This window comes from Heteronotia binoei, chromosome 3 (genome assembly GCF_032191835.1).
Source record: "Heteronotia binoei isolate CCM8104 ecotype False Entrance Well chromosome 3, APGP_CSIRO_Hbin_v1, whole genome shotgun sequence".
In the NCBI taxonomy this organism is placed as follows: Eukaryota; Metazoa; Chordata; class Lepidosauria; order Squamata; family Gekkonidae; genus Heteronotia; species Heteronotia binoei.
In genome coordinates, this window is record NC_083225.1 from 87,619,955 (window position 1) to 87,637,847 (window position 17,893).

At 39.7% G+C, this 17,893-nt stretch overlaps 1 protein-coding gene across 1 annotated transcript in view; it reads left to right on the forward strand.

Moving 5' to 3' along the window:
- USP9X (ubiquitin specific peptidase 9 X-linked) overlaps positions 1–17,893 on the forward strand; it is a 148,656-nt gene that overhangs the window by 61,303 nt on the left and 69,460 nt on the right. The window contains exons 15-24 of the mRNA XM_060234133.1: positions 232–319; positions 2,716–3,058; positions 6,004–6,099; positions 7,872–8,083; positions 11,238–11,478; positions 12,970–13,119; positions 13,231–13,351; positions 15,564–15,694; positions 16,513–16,791; positions 17,708–17,833. Of these exons, the coding sequence (XP_060090116.1) occupies positions 232–319; positions 2,716–3,058; positions 6,004–6,099; positions 7,872–8,083; positions 11,238–11,478; positions 12,970–13,119; positions 13,231–13,351; positions 15,564–15,694; positions 16,513–16,791; positions 17,708–17,833 (1,787 nt within the window). The remainder of the gene's footprint in view (positions 1–231; positions 320–2,715; positions 3,059–6,003; positions 6,100–7,871; positions 8,084–11,237; positions 11,479–12,969; positions 13,120–13,230; positions 13,352–15,563; positions 15,695–16,512; positions 16,792–17,707; positions 17,834–17,893) is intronic.

Sequence of the window (17,893 nt, forward strand, 5' to 3'; positions counted from 1 at the left end):
TAATTATACAAACATTTTGGCTGGGATGTGCATTGTATCTAAATTAATTTACCAAAAAAGGCTCAGGTTTAAAATAAACCGTGTATGTGTGTTAAATATGATAAAGTAGTCATTAATAAATAATACTTTGATCATTCCCTTATGACATAGCTTGCAGAGAAATTTTTAAAACATTATTTAGTTCTCACTTAGTCTTTTCTTGTATAACGACAGATTATGTTAAATTTACAGAACATGGAGATTATGATCCGCAAACTGTAAGACCAGGAAGTAGGTACAGCCATGTGCAGGAGGTCCAAGAGCGGCTGAACTTCTTACGGTTGGTTTGAGTAAAACTTGATTTACATTGGATTAAAATATTCAATAATAGAAGATATCTGATAGGTTATTTTTTTTATTTAGCTACAATAAGGTATTCATGACTTGATGCATTAAATTTCTGGACAATGTTGTAACAAAATGCAAATAGGGTGGTTCCTAATTTCTTGTTTGCTAATGTCATAGCAAGTTCGTAAGGATGGAGAATATTCCTAAAAGTGTGCCTATTCCATGGGAGCTAGATTCTTAGTTTTTGTGAAAAATGAAGTTGAGAGTGTATGGTCTTGACTGAAAAGTAAATTTCATGGATACCAGGTGGCTTGTTTCTACTATTTCTGTAGCTGGATTGCCAAGAGTGCACCCTTCAAACTAGTTAAAAGTAGTCTTGAATTGCCAGTATAACTAGGATTGTCAGTTACACTGGCATCACAGGAGATCACTGATATGCTGTAGTATTGAACTTTAACTAAAGTAGCAGCTTTTCTACATTTTTAAATTATGGAATGGGGTTCTGAAATGGCAATTTAAACTATCCTGCTTGGGAAGATCAGCTACCGTATTTTTTGGACTATAATACGCACTCCCCCCCCCCCAAAAAAGTGGGGGGGAAAGTGTGTGCATCTTATGGAGCGAAGATACGTACCTTCCTCCGGGGGGGGGGGGGGGGGCGATCCGCTGCCTCCGCCTCTGATCCCGGCGCTTCCCCCGTGCCTGCCTGCCTGGCTCCAGCTTCTTCCAGCAAGCGCTGGGATCGCTCCACGTGGCCCCACTGCAGACCCAGCACTTTGCAAGCGCCGGCTGTGGAGAGGGCAGTGTGCTTCCTCCTTGCCTGCCTGCCTGGCTCCAGCTCTGATGCTTACAGCAAGCGCCAGGATCACTCCCTCCGCCCTCCGATCCCAGTGCTTGCTTTAAGCATCAGAGCTGGAGCCAGGCAGGCAAGGAGGAAGCACCCGCCCCCTCCGCAAACCCAGCACTTCGCGAGCACCGGCTGTGGAGAGGGCAGCATGCTTCCTCCTTGCCTGCCTGCCTGGCTCCAGCTCTGATGCTTACAGCAAGCACCAGGATCGCTCCCTCCGCCCTCCGATCCCAGCACTTGCTTTAAGCATCAGAGCTGGAGCCAGACAGGCAGGCAAGGAGGAAGCACTTTGCCCTCTCCACAGCCGGCGCTCGCGAAGCGCTGGGGCCACGTGGAGCAATCCCAGCGCTTGCTGGAAGAAGCTGGAGCCAGGCAGGCAGGCATGGGGGAAGCGCCGGGATTGGAGGCGGAGGCAGCGGATCGCCCCCCAGGAGGAAGGTGTGTCCTATCGTCCGGAGCGCCTTATGGTGCGAAAAATACGGTAATTGTTTTGGGTGGATTAAGTCTGTGTCAGTTGCCTGTTGGTCATGAACTCTTCTCTCACTGCCCATGAAAGTAAAACCAAGCAGGTGCCAGAATGGAGGCTAGCAGAAGATTTTTAATATCTGATTTGGATATGGAGCATTTAATACATAGCTATAAGTGTGCATGGTTTATGTTTGATCTTGAGTTAGTGAGTACTATTAATACATAAATCTGTACAAAAGATGTTAATCAAGGCATGAGTGATTGTGCTTCATGCAATATTACATGCAGAAATTTCTGCTCTTGTTGACAGAATTTACTCTTAACTTTTTATCCTGGATGTATAGTTTCTTAGTGTTAAATGCTTTGGGAACCTTAAGGAAAAGTAACAGGAATAGCAAACACCAATACCACATAGATGCGTAACAGACAGATAACTACATATATTCCTTCCACAAATCTTGTTTTGAAATGTGCTCTATTGGGTGTGATGGAACAGGGACAGTTTCATACAAACTGTAAATGCATATTGGGCGAATGCAAATTTATGTGAAATCCAGTTTTCTCTACATTACTGCTACATTTTCTTATATTTAAAAGAACTAATATGAGGAGCAGAGCTTATGGCAGTGTATTCTTTTTGGATAGTTCCTTAAGTATTTTTTGCTTTTAGTATTGGAATGAGGACGAATCAATAAGGATGAACAGATACTTTTTCAAGACTGAAAGCTTTTTGAAAATGAAACTGGTCTGAAACTGGTCTTTTTGAAAATGAAACTGGTCTGAAAATGGGTAATAAGTTTATTTAAACCACTTGGATTTGTTTAAAGCATATCAGTTTAATATCTGGTTTTCATTTACAACTAGAATGGTTTTCATTTACAACTAGAATGAGTAGTCATAAGCAAGATATCATTTTACAGTATGATAGAAATTATGTAATCTTTGTAAAGTTAAACGTAGGGGCATGGTCAGGAGAATTTGGTTGTACTTTGGTGTTGCTGCTTTTGAGTATTCATGGTTTGAAAATACATAGGGTTCTAATTTCTACTTATTTCTTTTTATTCTTGTGCAAGATTTTTGTTGAAGGATGGTCAACTGTGGCTCTGTGCTCCTCAGGCAAAACAAATATGGAAGTGTTTAGCTGAAAATGCAGTTTACCTGTGTGATCGTGAAGCCTGTTTTAAATGGTATTCCAAGCTTATGGGAGATGAACCAGATTTAGACCCTGACATTAATAAAGACTTCTTTGAAAACAATGTTCTTCAGTTGGACCCATCACTGTTAACAGAAAATGGAATGAAATGTTTTGAACGTTTCTTCAAAGCTGTGAATTGTCGAGAAGGGAAGCTGGTTGCAAAGAGACGAGCCTATATGATGGATGATTTGGAGTTAATAGGATTAGATTATCTTTGGAGGGTAAGTGCAAATTTCAGTAGTCAGTGATAATAACATAGTTGTGAGTTAACACAGTGCAGTAGTCTTTGAGGTGAAGATTTTGTTATATCATTTGTGAACTGCATAATCTGTTTTTTTAATTTGTTCAGGGTATAATATTCAGTACATGTTTAGGTGAAAAACTGTTCCACTCTTCCCATGTTGAGGGTGATAGGTCACCACATAGGTCTTCTTATAAAGATCCTGAAGCTTATTCTCTGTTGCCATCATAGCAGCAAAATGCTTCTTGAAATAGTTATAGTACATGGAGCGAGGCTTGGAAGCCAAAAGCTTCTTCGATGAGCTATGAGAAGGTTTTGGGAGGGGGCAATCATAAATCAGTGGGATGTGGGTGGGAGAAAAAAATGGCAGGGCCAATGATCATTGTAGTACTAGAGAATATTATCCAGCTATACATTATTCAGTGTTTTTTTTTTAAAAAAGCCCTTGTATTTCTTTGGAACGTTATCTCCTATTTTAGTAATGATTTCTCAGGTCTTAAAACAGAATAGTATTTGTATAGGAGTGTTTTTTGGGGGGGTGGGTTGTGCAGCTAATGCAGCTGCCAATACTGTCAGCTATCAAGAGAAAGGTGATTTATTTGTTATGCTTAATCATGTGAGTTCTTTGGTGATTTATGTTGTTTAAGTTATATTATGTCTTTTGAGAGATGTTAACAGTTTGTAAGGCTTGGAGGCCGGGTTCAAACCTGTGTTGGGAAAGCTGTGGTTGTGGGAGAGATGGTAATTAATCAGTGCTTTAAGAATTAAAATGGAATATTAGAGAGTTACATCTGCCTGCAAATCTTTCCTTCCATTTAGGAACTCATTCCCTGATTTCATGTATGTAGATGTGTGTGATTAATGTATAGTTAGGAAGGAAGCAGTCTTGACATTCAGAGCTGGGATTAGTCTCTGTTCTTACTTTTTTAGATCTTCCCCAAGACCTTATTGTTCTGTGGTAAGAAATGGTGGCACATTATGTGTCTTTAATCCTTGAGCTCTAATAGAAGATTTTGGAGGAAGTCTGGACAAAGGCTTGACAGTGATTGTCATTGGTTTTCAAAATATATTCTTCATATTTACAGAGACACATTCTTAAATGAAGGCAAATGAGCTTGTCTGAAAATAGATACCAAATTGAAAGCTGAACATTCATTTTTTTGCTCCTGCCCCAAAGTGTTCTACCTGCTCCTGAGGGAAATTTGCCATGGAAAACTCCCTCAGAACAGACCTCACTCATATTTTCTCTCTAATGTTCTTGAAAAGCTGTAGAATAGATGAGAGTAAATTGGGTCAGCAAGGAACTTGCCATCTTGCAGTTTCCCCTCACCATTTCTTCCCAAACATAAACTGATTGCACATTTCCCCTTATGTCTCTGCAGTGAAAAGGACTAGACACTTATAAAAACTGGGAATTCAAAGAGAAGGTATGGGGTATTGTCCCCTTAGAGTTGGGGGTGTCTGGAGCTGTAGACTGCAGCAGTAGATTAATATCATAATACTTTTGACTTTAAAAAGCCCTAAGTATCTTGAGACCTGTACCCTATGAGGCATGTTCTGTTTCATGATCCATAAACAACTCCAACTAATTGAAAGCATGATCTTGCAGCCTCTGTAACAAGGGGCGATATGGCTGCATTATTCAACAAAAGCAGCTATGTATGTTTCAACTAGCTAGTAGAACATTTTTTTCAACTTTAGTTACATGTGTCGAGAGGAAGATATGGTGGAGTAATCTCTGGTGGTGAGGAGAATAGAAGATCCCCTTAGTTTTTGAAGGCTCTGGCACAGAAAGGCAGATTTCCCCTTGGTTGCTCAAATGGGATAATTTTGGTGAGGAATGGCAGGGCTCTACACATACAGTTTCCAACAGCAACCTTGTAGCTGAATTCTGAAGTAGCTTGACTTGATGTGAAGTGAGAGACAGGTGAGAGGCTACTTTGAAGTGTCTGCAGAGGGAGTTAAGAGGGTAGGACCTTTGCATTTCCAGGCATGGAAGCAAGGTGAGACTTTATCTTGAATATCTTACAGTTCTTTGGAACCCTCAGACAGATCTTGTTGCTTTCAGATCCCCTAAACTTCCTTGTAACATCAGGGATGATATGCCCATTGATCTTTGTGCAGGGGGAAGGACCTGATCAATGTTAGCCACAAATTTTATCAGGCTGCCATGACCCACCAAAGTTTGTGGACTCTAAAATAAAGAGCACAACCCAGAGTTGGTTAACTTCTAAAACCATGTGTTTGGAAATACAGAGCCTCTCTGTGGCTTATGAACGACATGATAAAGGTTTGGTGCCGGAATTCAATACAAGAAACATGTCTGGTTCTGGAGCTGGTTCTCAGTGTTTGAAATGTTTTTGTATCAGGCAGTGCATTGCTGCTGAACTAAAATGATTGCACTCACACACCACACACCCCCTGGAATGGCTGTTAACAGGTGGTAATTGTTAACTCTTGAACAGTTCAGCTTTACCAATGAAGATTTATTGTAGCTTGTTTGTACATATAGCAGAATGCTCTTGTTGTCAGCTTTGGAAAGGAAAGAATCTTTTGAAGGCCTTTCACTGTTGGTCTTTATTACATATTTAGCAACAGTAACACTGTGCAATCAAGGTTCTCTATGCTGGGCAGTCTTTCTGTCATTTTAGTAGAGATGCTGCAATATAAATTGTGGCATATGTTAAACCATATAGCTGTATAGTAGATGAAATAAGTGTTTTAGAGATCATTTAAATAATTCATAGTGGTGTAGCAGTTGTATAATCTTTGGTGAATTATATTATGTCACATAAACAAAATTTAAAAACAGGCATGAAGAGATTTAAATGCAGTACCCATGAGTAACTGTTTTGTGACTGCTTTACAGAGATGCACTGTGAATATTAACAGTAAAGGACTAAGTACTTTGTATTACTGCTTTAGGTTGTAATTCAAGGAAATGATGACATTGCCAGTCGAGCAATAGATCTGCTGAAGGAGATCTATACCAACCTTGGACCAAGGTTACAAGTAAATCAGGTAAAATAAAGAACTTCCAAGTTTATAGTAAGTGGTGGTTGTATCTGCTGTTTCCATGAATCCAATTCTCCTTTCATGGCATATTTTAAGAACATTACAAGAGCCGTGCTGGATCAGACCAGTGGCCCATCTAGTCCAGCATCCTCTCTCATGCACTGTCCAACCAGTTGTCCTGGAGGGCCAACAAACAAGGCTCAGAGGTGCAGGCATTGCCCTGATGCTGCCAGCTAGCACTGGTATTCAGAGGTTTGCTGCCTCTGTGTATGTAAGTTTCCTTGATTCATAATAGCTTGTGACCATTGATGAATTTATCTTCGATGAATCTGCCTAAATCCTTCTTTAAAGCTATGTGTGCTCATGACCATCACTATGTCCAGTGGCAGTGAATTCCACAATGAAATTACTTGTTAAAGAAACATCTCCTTTTGTCTGTCCTGAATCTGTTATCCATCAGTTCATTTGGTGCTCCTGAGTTCTAGTCATGGCTTTTTTGGTAGGAAGAGCCCAGCAGGAACTCATTTGCATATTAGGCCACACCCTTGATGTCACTATTGTTTCGCATAGGGCTTTGAAACGAATAGCAATTTATTTGCATATTAAACCACACCCCCTGACACCAAGCACAACTGCGTTCCTGCTAAAAAAACAAACAAACCTGGTTCTAGTACTGTGGGAAGGAAAAAGACTTTCTGTCCAGTTTTTCCACCTCGTGCAGAATTGTATAGATGTATATTATGTCTCCCCTGTCCTTTAAACTGATAAGTTTCAGACCCTTCAGACTCTCCTTATAGCAAAAGTGCTTCAACCCATTAATCATCTTGGGCTGCCCTCTTTTTCCAGCCTTGAAATATCCATATTGAGATAACGGCAATCAAAACAATACTGTGTTCCCACTGAGGCTGCACCATAGCTTTATACTATGGTGTTACAATATTGACCATTTTATTTTCATTTCCTTTTTAATAATCCTCAACACTGAATTTGCCTTTTTTTTTTACTATTGCCACACACTGAGTTCATCCAGTGTTCTACTATAGCACCAAAATCTTTTGGTTTCAGCCAATTCACACCCTATCTGCATATATGTAAAGTCAAGATTTTTGTTCCAGTGTGAGTCAATTGCTTGGTAGCTACTTCCAATGAAGCTAGCTGTATTAGGGTTTGTAGAATCTTTCGGGATCAAGTGCTGTGTTCTACTGGAGAAAGTTTTCCTTCCAGACGTTTCGTTCTCAGCTGCGGAGAACATCCTCAGTGGCGTTGCAGCCGGAGCAGGAGTTTCCTTATCACTACCCTTCCAGGAAGCCCCACCAAACAATGGGCTCATCCACAAACCAATTTGCCCTTTCATCACACCCCCTCCAGCCTACAAATAGCAGCTCTCCAGCAGCCCTGGCCCCACTCAATGCACAGCAGCCAAGAAGGTCTGAGCGCCTGCTCCGGCTGCAACGCCACTGAGGATGTTCTCCGCAGCTGAGAACGAAACGTCTGGAAGGAAAACTTTCTCCAGTAGAACACGGCACTTGATCCCGAAAGATTCTACAAACCCTAATGATGTTACCAGCCGTGAAAACCTGAAATCTTTGATAAAAGCTAGCTGTATACTAGACATCTCAGTCAGATGTGTTTGACCTGATGATTTTCAGAACATCAACATGGCTGGTTTTCCCTGTGGTTTTCTAACACTATTTTGGAATTTTTTAAGGTACCTTTTAATAACTGCATAATACTGATTTACTGAGATAATGGTTCCAATTTATTTCATTTTCCTATAGGTAGTAATCCATGAAGACTTCATTCAGTCCTGTTTTGATCGCTTGAAAGCCTCCTATGATACTTTGTGTGTGCTGGATGGAGATAAAGACAGTATTAATTGTGCAAGACAAGAAGCAATACGAATGGTGCGAGTTTTGACAGTTTTGAAGGAATATATAAATGAATGTGACAGTGATTATCATGAAGAACGAACAATTCTGCCAATGTCAAGGTTTGTGGAAATCTCATAATTATTGTGAGAATGAGTCTTATTCATCTATGAATGCTTTTATAACTTCTGTGCACCAAAATAGTACACTTGTAGACTCCAGATTTTAGTGTCATGTATAAGCTCTTTTTCGGCTTTTGGCTTTTAAAAGCCGAAAAAAGGAGCTTATACATGACACTAAAATTTCCAGGTATTGTGACTTGGTCCATGGGGTCATAAAGAGTCAGGCTCGACTGTGCGACTGTACTACAACAACAACAATAATAAGCTCCTTTTTCAATTACTCCTTTTACAGGTAATATATTACTGTATGAGTGAACCACTAAAGATAGGCTTTTAAAATGTGTTCTTGAAATTACAGTATGTGATTTGGATCAATCAGTATTCAAAAATCTCCCACCTTCAGATTTTGTTTTTTTCCCAATTGGGAATTGTGGAGATCAATGAAGAAAACTCTTCTAAAATTGATAAAATGCTTTCAAGAAAAAGCTTTGCTAATTCAAAATGTGTTACAGTTAGCATAAGAACAAATACACAGTAGAAAAGTCCGGTGGTCAACCCCTCTATTGCTCTCAACAATAAAAACGTCCATTGACTCCCAAATCAATTCCAAGGGGTAAGGCAGAAGAAATACGCCATGGCAATAAAAAACAGATTCCGTTTACAAGGCTTGAGCTGTTGCCAAATGTCGCTCTTTGGAGATCGGGTTCCATTATTCAGCCTTGTTATAGAAGAAGACAGAGTTGAAATGTATAATTACCTAGGAGTGACATTCTACTTACAGTTTTTAAGCCTACTAGTGCACATCGGTATCAGTTATGGTCTTATAAGTCTTTGTGGTAACTTGTATTGGTTACTGGTTACAAGTGCACAGTAGCATTCTTTATGCTAACTGTAAGACTTCAGTACTACTTTGTATTGGATTTTACAGGTTGGAAACTGTATATTGAAAACGGTATATTAAAAAAAAATTGGGTTGTAACTACTGATGCAACTGTGTATTATTGAAAAAGCACCAAATAGTGTGATTAATATTTTTATCTAAGTTTCTGATGGTTTTCCGTTTTGCCGTTTTTTGCATTGTAAATTCCATATATACTAAGAGTCCCCATTACCGTAGACTTAATTCAAAATGTGTAGCATTAAAATGCTTATGTAAATCAGTCCTTCAAGTACTTGAAGATGGTGGTCATATACCTCTCAGTAGTCTCCTCTTCAAGCTAAACATACCCAGCTCCTTCAGCATTTCCTCATAGGACTTGGTCTCCAGACCCCTCACCATCTTTGTTGCCATCCTCTGGACATGTTCCAGCTTACCTGTATCCTTCTTAAACTGTGATGCCCAAAACTGAACACAGTACTCTAGGGGAGGTCTAACCAGAGCAGAGTAAAGTGATACCATCACTTCGCATGAGCTGGACACCATACTTCTGTTGATACAGCCCAAAATTGCATTTGCCTTTTTAGTTACTGCATCACACTGCTGACTCATATTCAGCGCTTGGTCCACTAAGACCTAAGATACTTTCCGCACAAACTACTGCCAAGACAAGTCTCCCCCATTCTATAATTTTTCCTACCTAAATGCAAAACTTTACATTTATCCCTGTTGAAATTCGTTTTGTTTTAGCCCAGTTTCCCAGCCTTTCAAGATCATCCTGTATCTTGAATCTGTCTTCTACTGGATTCCAGAATCTTTGACATCTCTAGACATTTGGAATAAGATAGAGGGAAAGGATATATTTCATAGACAGCCTGCCTCCAAGAGTAGTGGGATGGGGAGCTTGAGTGTTCTCTGAGTGGTGTTGTCATGGTTATGCTGAGGGAAGGTGGAGTGTGACTGATGTCTGTATTTATAAAAGCGGGCACAGATAGCAGAATTTGTCCTTCTCAGCTGAAAAGAGGGCATAGCTGTCCTCCAACCATTTGCTGTTGACGTTCAGCATATTGAAACAATTCTCCCTCTGCCCATTTCCAGGTGCCTCTGCCTACATTTGATTCCCATTCTATGCTTTAGTGTATATATATAGACTTTGTATTTAAGAATTTAGTTTAGGATTAGTAGAGTCACAGATTAATGTAGAAATTTTATGCTTAATTATACTCCTTTGGGATTATATTAGGATATGGTATATTAGATTTTATAGAATTTGTATACACAAAGTGTTTTTTCTGTTATGAAGTGTGTACCAGCAGAACAAAATGTAGGTGTGATACAGTAGGTTAATGTGTGGGGAAGGCTGCAGAAACATTATCAGCATTTAGCTCCAGATAGTAGTCATTGCCTGATATTCAGGACCTACTGTGCACTTGCTATATCTGCTCAGCTCTTTGGGCTGGCACTTGTACACATACTTGGGAAGCAATTAGGGCTGGCTTGTTTATAAGTTGCTGTTTTTAGTGATAATAGAGTTTTCATTATTCAGAAATTTTTTCTAAAATTTTGAGGCCAATTCTAACTTACGAATCCAGATTTTGCTGCTTGTTAATATCCCTCTTCCCAGTGCCTCCTTCCTGCAGTAACTACATTCTTCTGCCAGATCTTGTGTAATATATTTTTATTTTTATATATAAACAAACAGAAAACAAACTTTTAAAAAGGTAAGATAAGACAGAATACCACAATGGTTCATTTATACATGAACGATGGTATTTTGGCCAACAAAAGCATAAAAATCAGTAAGTGAGGAAAGCAATCAATACTGTCTAATAAATTGCAGCTGATAATGTTTTTCTACCTATAAAATTACTGAACAGATCTTATATTGTTAAGTGCAAATTACTTATATACTTTTGATTTTGGTCTGGACTACATATAAATACATTTACATTCCTAACATTCTTACAATTCTAGTGTTTCTTATGTCTTCCTGGCAGATATTAAGCCTTAGAGCCAAGTTACATGATCAGCAACCCTGTGTGAGGTATTCGTTTCAAAGGCAGAAAGTGCTGACCATTGTAAAATCACCAGTTTTTAATAGTTAGCCTTTGATTGTAACATAAGAGCATTCAGACACTTAATGCCATTCTTGTAGGAACCATTGTAATCATTTAAAAATTCTCAAGTTTATTTTAACCTTTTCAGGATAAGCTCTGACACTGTTAAACTTATTGAACATCCTGGCTTGTTTTAATTAGTGTGTTTCTGCGTTCCCAGAGCTTTTCGTGGAAAACACATTTCTCTGGTAGTCCGTTTCCCAAACCAAGGCCGGCAAGTGGAAGATCTGGATGTTTGGTCTCATACAAATGACACAATTGGTTCAGTCAGACGTTGCATTTTAAATCGCATTAAAGCCAACAGTGCTCATACAAAAGTAGAATTATTTATTGGTGGTGAACTAGTAGATCCAGCAGATGACAGGAAATTAATTGGACAGTTAAATCTCAAAGATAAAACAGTAAGTACTATTCAATATAAAGTATTGATGGATTGTCCCATTGTGTAGGTTCCCTGTTCAAAAGGAAATAAGTATAATATGAAATAGTGACATTTTTGGTGAGTAGGCCTGCTGTATTTATGGTTTAAAATAAGGGTGTCGAACTCATTTGTTATGAGGGCTGGATCTGACATCAATAGGCTTTGTTGGGCCAGGCCATGTGTGTCATAAAATGTAATGGCAGGTAGCTTAGATAAAACTTTATAAAGGGCACAGGCAAACACAAAGATATTATAGCAGCTATTCCATTGGAGCTCCACATTGTGTGTGTGTGTGTTAAAAGTAATATTTTCCTGCAAAACTGGAGTTTCTTGAAGATATTTGATATTGTGATATTGGGTTTGTTGAACTCTGTATTTTAATTGTGGTTGGTCTCAGAACCTACCCACCTCTATCCTTAAAAATATAAACTAAAAATATAAATAGTCTGAGCCTAGGACCCAGGGAGGGAAACATGAAATGGCTGCGCATTGCAAGCTTCTTCCCCCCTCCTCAGATCTACTCATAGTGGCAATGGCTCTTCAGAGTCTCAGGGTTTGTTTATTTTTTAAACAGGGTGGTTTGAGATAATTTTGGTCGTCCTTCTCAGTACTTGTTCTGCTATTATTCCATTGGAATTCCACATTAGGAGGGATGTTTGTTGAAACTAATATTTCTCTGCAAAACTGGGATTCCTTGAGTTTGCAGAACTTTATATTTTAAACATGACTGGTCCCAAGCTTCCCACCTGCCCTTAAAATGTGCCTGCCTAAATTGGAAAGATGGGGGAATAGTGGGATTTTACAAAGCAATTTTTTAAATAAAGAAGTACAAGGATCCCAGCAGAAGGAAAAACACACAACAGTCTCTACCTGTGAGGAGGTCTGCAGAGGCTGAGAAGTTTAGCGGCCCTGCCCTCTGCTTCCTGTTCTCAGAGGTAGCCCTACCCTGTGCTCTCTGCACTCAAAGGCAGTCTTGGCCTCTGTTCTCAATACTCGGAAACAGTTCAAGCTCAGAAGAGCGAAGTGGAGGGTGGGGAGAAAAGAGCCCTATGTGCCAGGCTGGATTAAAGGCGTGGGTGGGCCAGTTCCAGCATGCAGGCTGTAGGATTGACACCCCTGGTTTAAAACATAGGTCAAGACACTCAGCTAGATTGTAGAGTCTCTCTAGGTGGGTTGTAAGCTGCTATAGAGTCACCATGGAAGGGTCTAGTGCTACTGCACATAAGAAGGGAACAAAGACCCCTGAGGCCACATAGCAGTTGAGAAGATTCTTTTTTGGCATAGGCAGAGACTGATTTCTCCTCTTCCTGTGATGTTTATCTGATGTGTGATTTCCTTTCACATGCTTGTAGTTCAGGCAGTCTCATGCTGCTATTGTGTCAAAAGTTGAATCCAACTGGATTAACACATTCAAGCAACTTGAATTTTAAAATTTGTAATAAAACTTGATCTTACACAATTTTATTTTCAGCTAATTACAGCAAAGCTTACCCAGATAAGTTCCAATATGCCTTCAAGCCCTGATAGTTCTTCTGACTCCTCTACTGGTTCTCCTGGAAACCATGGGAATCACTATAGTGATGGTCCTAACCCAGAAGTTGAAAGTTGCTTGCCTGGAGTAGTAAGTGAAGAGGCGTAATTTCAAAATGACAGTACTGTTTCAAAATTCAAATTATTGATATCATATGCTATGAACTGATGTTGCATGACAAGCTTTTATCTTTTATTTTAGATCATGTCACTTCATCCTAGATATATCTCGTTTCTTTGGCAAGTTGCAGATCTAGGCAGTAGTTTAAACATGTCGTCTCTTAGAGATGGTGCACGCATCCTTATGAAATTAATGCCCCCAGGTAAGAGTCTTCATTTTATATTTATGTAGAAGATAATAAAACATATCAAAAGGGTTTTCATACATGTAAGCTTTTTCTCAGCTGCATCCCCACATATACAAATAGTTTGTTTAATCTGCATCTGTGTTCTAAAGCAGCATTCAAAAGCAGAGTCATATCAGTAGAGCATGGTTTTCAGTTGAAATCCATAAACGTTTTTTTTTTCAGAAGCAAAGTTTTGAGGATTTTCTTGAGATTTCTTCTCAAAGGAGATTTACCAGAATTTCTGTAATGTTACCTTGATATGTGCAAAATGGATCTAGGGGTCTTAGTGGACCATACACTGAACATGAGTCAGCAGTGTGAGTGGTAGCTGAAAAGGCAAATGCAATTTTGAGCTGTATCAACAGAAGCATAGTGTCCACCTTACGTGAAGTGATTGTATCACTTTACTCTGCTTTTGTTAGACCGCACCTAGAGAGTATTGTGTCCACTTTTGGACACCACAATTTAAGAAGGATATAGACCAGCTGGAACGTGTCTAGAGGAGGGTAATGAAGATGGTGAGGGGTCTGGAGGCCAAGTCCTATGAGGAAAGGCTGAAGGAGCTGGGTATGTTTAGTCTGGAGAGGAGATGACTGAGAAGTGATATGATCACCGTCAAGTACTTTGAAGGGCCGTAATGTAGAGGATGGTACAGAGTTGTTTTCTGTTGCCCCAGAAGGTTGGACCAGAACCAATGGATTGAAATTAAATCAAAAGAGTTTTCGACTAGACATTAGGAAGAACTTCCTGACAGTGGTTCCTCAGTGGAACAGGCTTCCTTAGGAAGTGGTGGGGCTCTCCTTCTTTGACAGTTTTTAAACAGAGGCTAGATGGCCATCTGACAACAATGCTGATTCTGCGAACTTAGGCAGATCATGAGAAGGAGGGAAGTTAGGGTTGCATCAGTGCGTAGATCTCATGGCCCTTTCTTACACACCTGGGGAAATGCTGATTGCCACTTGGGGATCAGGCAGCAATTTTTCTCCAGGCTAGTTTTGCCAGGGATCTTAGAGGGTTTTTGCCATCTTCTGGGCATGGAGCAGAGGTCACTGGGTGGGTGGAGGGAAGGTATTTGTGAATTTCCTGCATTGTGTAGGGGGTTGGACTAGATGACCTAGGGTGTCCCTTTCAAATCTATGATTCTAAGTCAGTTTTTCTTTTATGTTCCATCTATGAACTGAACAATCTACCTTAATGTTTAAATATGATTCAGTGGTTAGAGTGTCAGACTAGGAAGTGGGAGACCCAGATTTGAGCCCCCACTCTACCTGGTTCTCACTTGATGATTTTGAATCAGTCACACCCTCTCAGTGTAACATACCTCACAGAGTTGTTGTGAGGATAAAATGGAGGAGAGGGAAATGATGTAAGCTGTTTTGCATCCCCATTATGGAGAAATGTGGTGTATAAATGAATTAAGTAATTTGATGTTTTGAAAAGACAGTTTTGCAAACTGAATATCGCCTGTTCCTCTGCCTTACGTTGTGAAAAATATAACAGGAAATGTAGTCTTTTCTTACTTACCTTTAAAAGAGGTTGTAACTAGCTACCTTTTTCACTTGTATTCAGTATATTTCAGTAGGGATGGGCTTGAACTGGATCACGAGCAAAAAAACTGTCACAAACTTGACCCAGATTGGGGAAGGTGCTTTCCCTGAACATTTACCAGACTTTTGTCTGGTTGGGTTCAGTTGTTTGGGCCATTTAAACTTAACAGTTGAACAGTGCAGGCCTGCAGCTGACCTGTTCACTGGTCGGTTCTCTTCCCTCTCCTTCCAAGTTGGGGGAAGGGAGTGAAACTGACCAGTGAAATGGCTGACACTTATTTCAGGCTGACAGCTGATGGATGCACTGCTTGGAAGCAGTGAAAAGCAAAATGAATTGGCCAGTTTTGCTCCTCCCCCCATTTTGAAGCATCAGGAAGCAAAATGGACAGGTTAAATGGCTGCTAGGCATTTATTCCTTTCTGGGTGATCGCCCTCCTTTCTTCTGGCTGCGGCTTGCCACGGCTGCAAGAGAGAGAGATCCAAACTGGCCAGTTCAGGGCATTTTTGGTTCAGTTTGGGGTTTGGTTCTGGGGACTGCCCTGAACCAGCATGCTTACATTAATGCCTGTTTTAATTTCTAAGCTGCATCTATACTGCATTCTTTATGGAAGGAATAATTTTAAGTTGTGCTTTTGTTTCAGATAACACTACTGTAGAAAAACTAAGAGCTATTTGTTTAGACCATGCTAAACTTGGTGAAAGCAGCCTTAGTCCATCCCTTGATTCTCTTTTCTTCGGCCCTTCTGCTTCACAAGTGCTATATCTTACTGAGGTTTGTAATATTTCCTATCAGTATTTTGAAATTTGAAAACTTCTGGTAATCGTTTTCTGTACTAAAACTGGAGATCAAGAAGGTTATATTCAGATGTCATCAGTAAGACCGCAGTTTGTAATTAATGAGATTCTGTAATGCTCAGGCTAATGTTCTTCCCTGTCCCCCTTTGCTGTGCTGAGATCAAAGATTTAGAAGACCTAGTGCTAAGAAATTGTGGTTTGTTACTTGCAAGGAAATTGGCATGCTGAACCAAGATTATATAGATTGGGAATACTAGTTTGAAACGAAGAAATAGATGAATGCATTTTGTGTTATCAAACTGGTTAGATCGAAGACTTTATGTTTTTAGGGGTGTATGAGAGAAAGAAGGATTGTATGTAGGTATAGTATGATGACTCATTCTCATGAGCAAACTGTTTTATTAATGTATAACTGAATGCAGCCATAGTTAGGAATATTTGGAGTACTTTATTTAATGCTGTATTCTGGGAACAATAGTTTTGGATAAGTACTTCAGCATAACAGTTAGATTTGAGTCCAGCTTTCAATAGTGAAAACTCCGTTTTTCAGACACCTTCATCTGACAAAGGGAGCTTTGACTCTTGAAAGCTCATACTCTGAAAACCTTGTTGGTCTCTAAGGTATTACTGGACTCTAACTGTTCTACTACAGACTAACATGACTACCCTCTGAAACTACTTTAGCATAAAGCTCATGCGAAAACTATCCTCACATTCTACTTTGTGGTGCATGTTCTTAATAAACAAAATGTTAAAATACTATGTCAACCAGAGTTTTTCTTTTTCTTTACCCAGGTAGTCTATGCCTTGTTAATGCCTGCCAACTTACCTCTGGGAGAAGATGCCACTGACTTCCAGTACAACTTCTTAAAAAGTGGTGGCTTGCCTCTTGTCCTGAGTATGCTAACTCGAAATAACTTCCTGCCAAATGCAGATATGGAAACAAGAAGGGGTGCCTACTTAAATGCTCTAAAAATAGCCAAACTGTTGCTAACGGCAATTGGATATGGCCATGTTAGAGCCGTGGCAGAAGCTTATCAGCCAGTTGTAGAGGGCACAAGCCCAATGTCACCGGTAAGACTAACATGTTCTGAAATCAAATCTTACATTAGTGTATGTTGATTTAGTTGTTGGCCATCAACATCTGTAATCTAACTAGTACTATCTTTGAGTACATTAAGCTATTCTGTTTTATTGTATATACAAGCCATCTTATTTGTTTGTTTCTCACTTTATACATTTCAGTGGAATGTATTCATATGAGTTCAGGACTTGGAAAGCGTGACCTTTACTTTCCCCCCAGCCCCACTACATTTACTTGGATCTATTGTTTCCTACGTTAGGGCGGGGGGAGAGAAAATGTTGAAAAGGGGGGAAATACTGCATGTAGTGTTGAGAATGATACATGTACCTTGACTGGTCTTGAAGGTCCTGTCCTCTGACTTGTCTTTAAAATGGCTGCAGCTCCGTGTGTGACTTTTCTTAGGTTCCCCAAATCCTGTGGTTTGTTTCCCAAATGATAAGAGTGATGGCAACTGCACCACAGCTATTAGACATTGTCCTGGAAGCTTATTTGGGCCAAAAGTATAGTAAATTTCACTAGTACAAAACTCAGCTATTTTAATACCTGAAGGGTCACTGCTGGGGATCAGTGAGCTTTATGGACAAAATGCTGAGAGAGAGGGCTTGCAGCAAGGAAATGGGATGCAAGTGAAATTGCTCTCTTCTCCTTCCCACTGGTGAAGGAAGCATGATGGAAGAAGCCTTCTGTTGATGCAAAGATAGGAAGGTTGGTTTTACCTAGTCCTTCCCAACACACCATGACCTTCTGGCATTTTGTCCACAAGACTTTCCCAGCTATTGCCATTTTTGTTGTCAGAGATTTTAGACAGTTAAAAAAAATACAATGGAGCTAATTTTTTAGCATGACAAATTTTACAATGAGAACAGAGCTTGTATTTTTAAAAATAATAAAATAAAATATTTACAGATCAATCAGGCAACCCATGATCAAGCTGTAGTGTTGCAGACTGCTCTACAGAATATTCCCAATCCAACCTCAGAATGCATGCTAAGAAATGTAGCAATTCGCCTTGCTCAGCAAATATCTGATGAGGTTAGTATGGTCTTTGCAATTTTTAAAAAATCTTTTACCAGTTTTCTAGTCCATAAAACA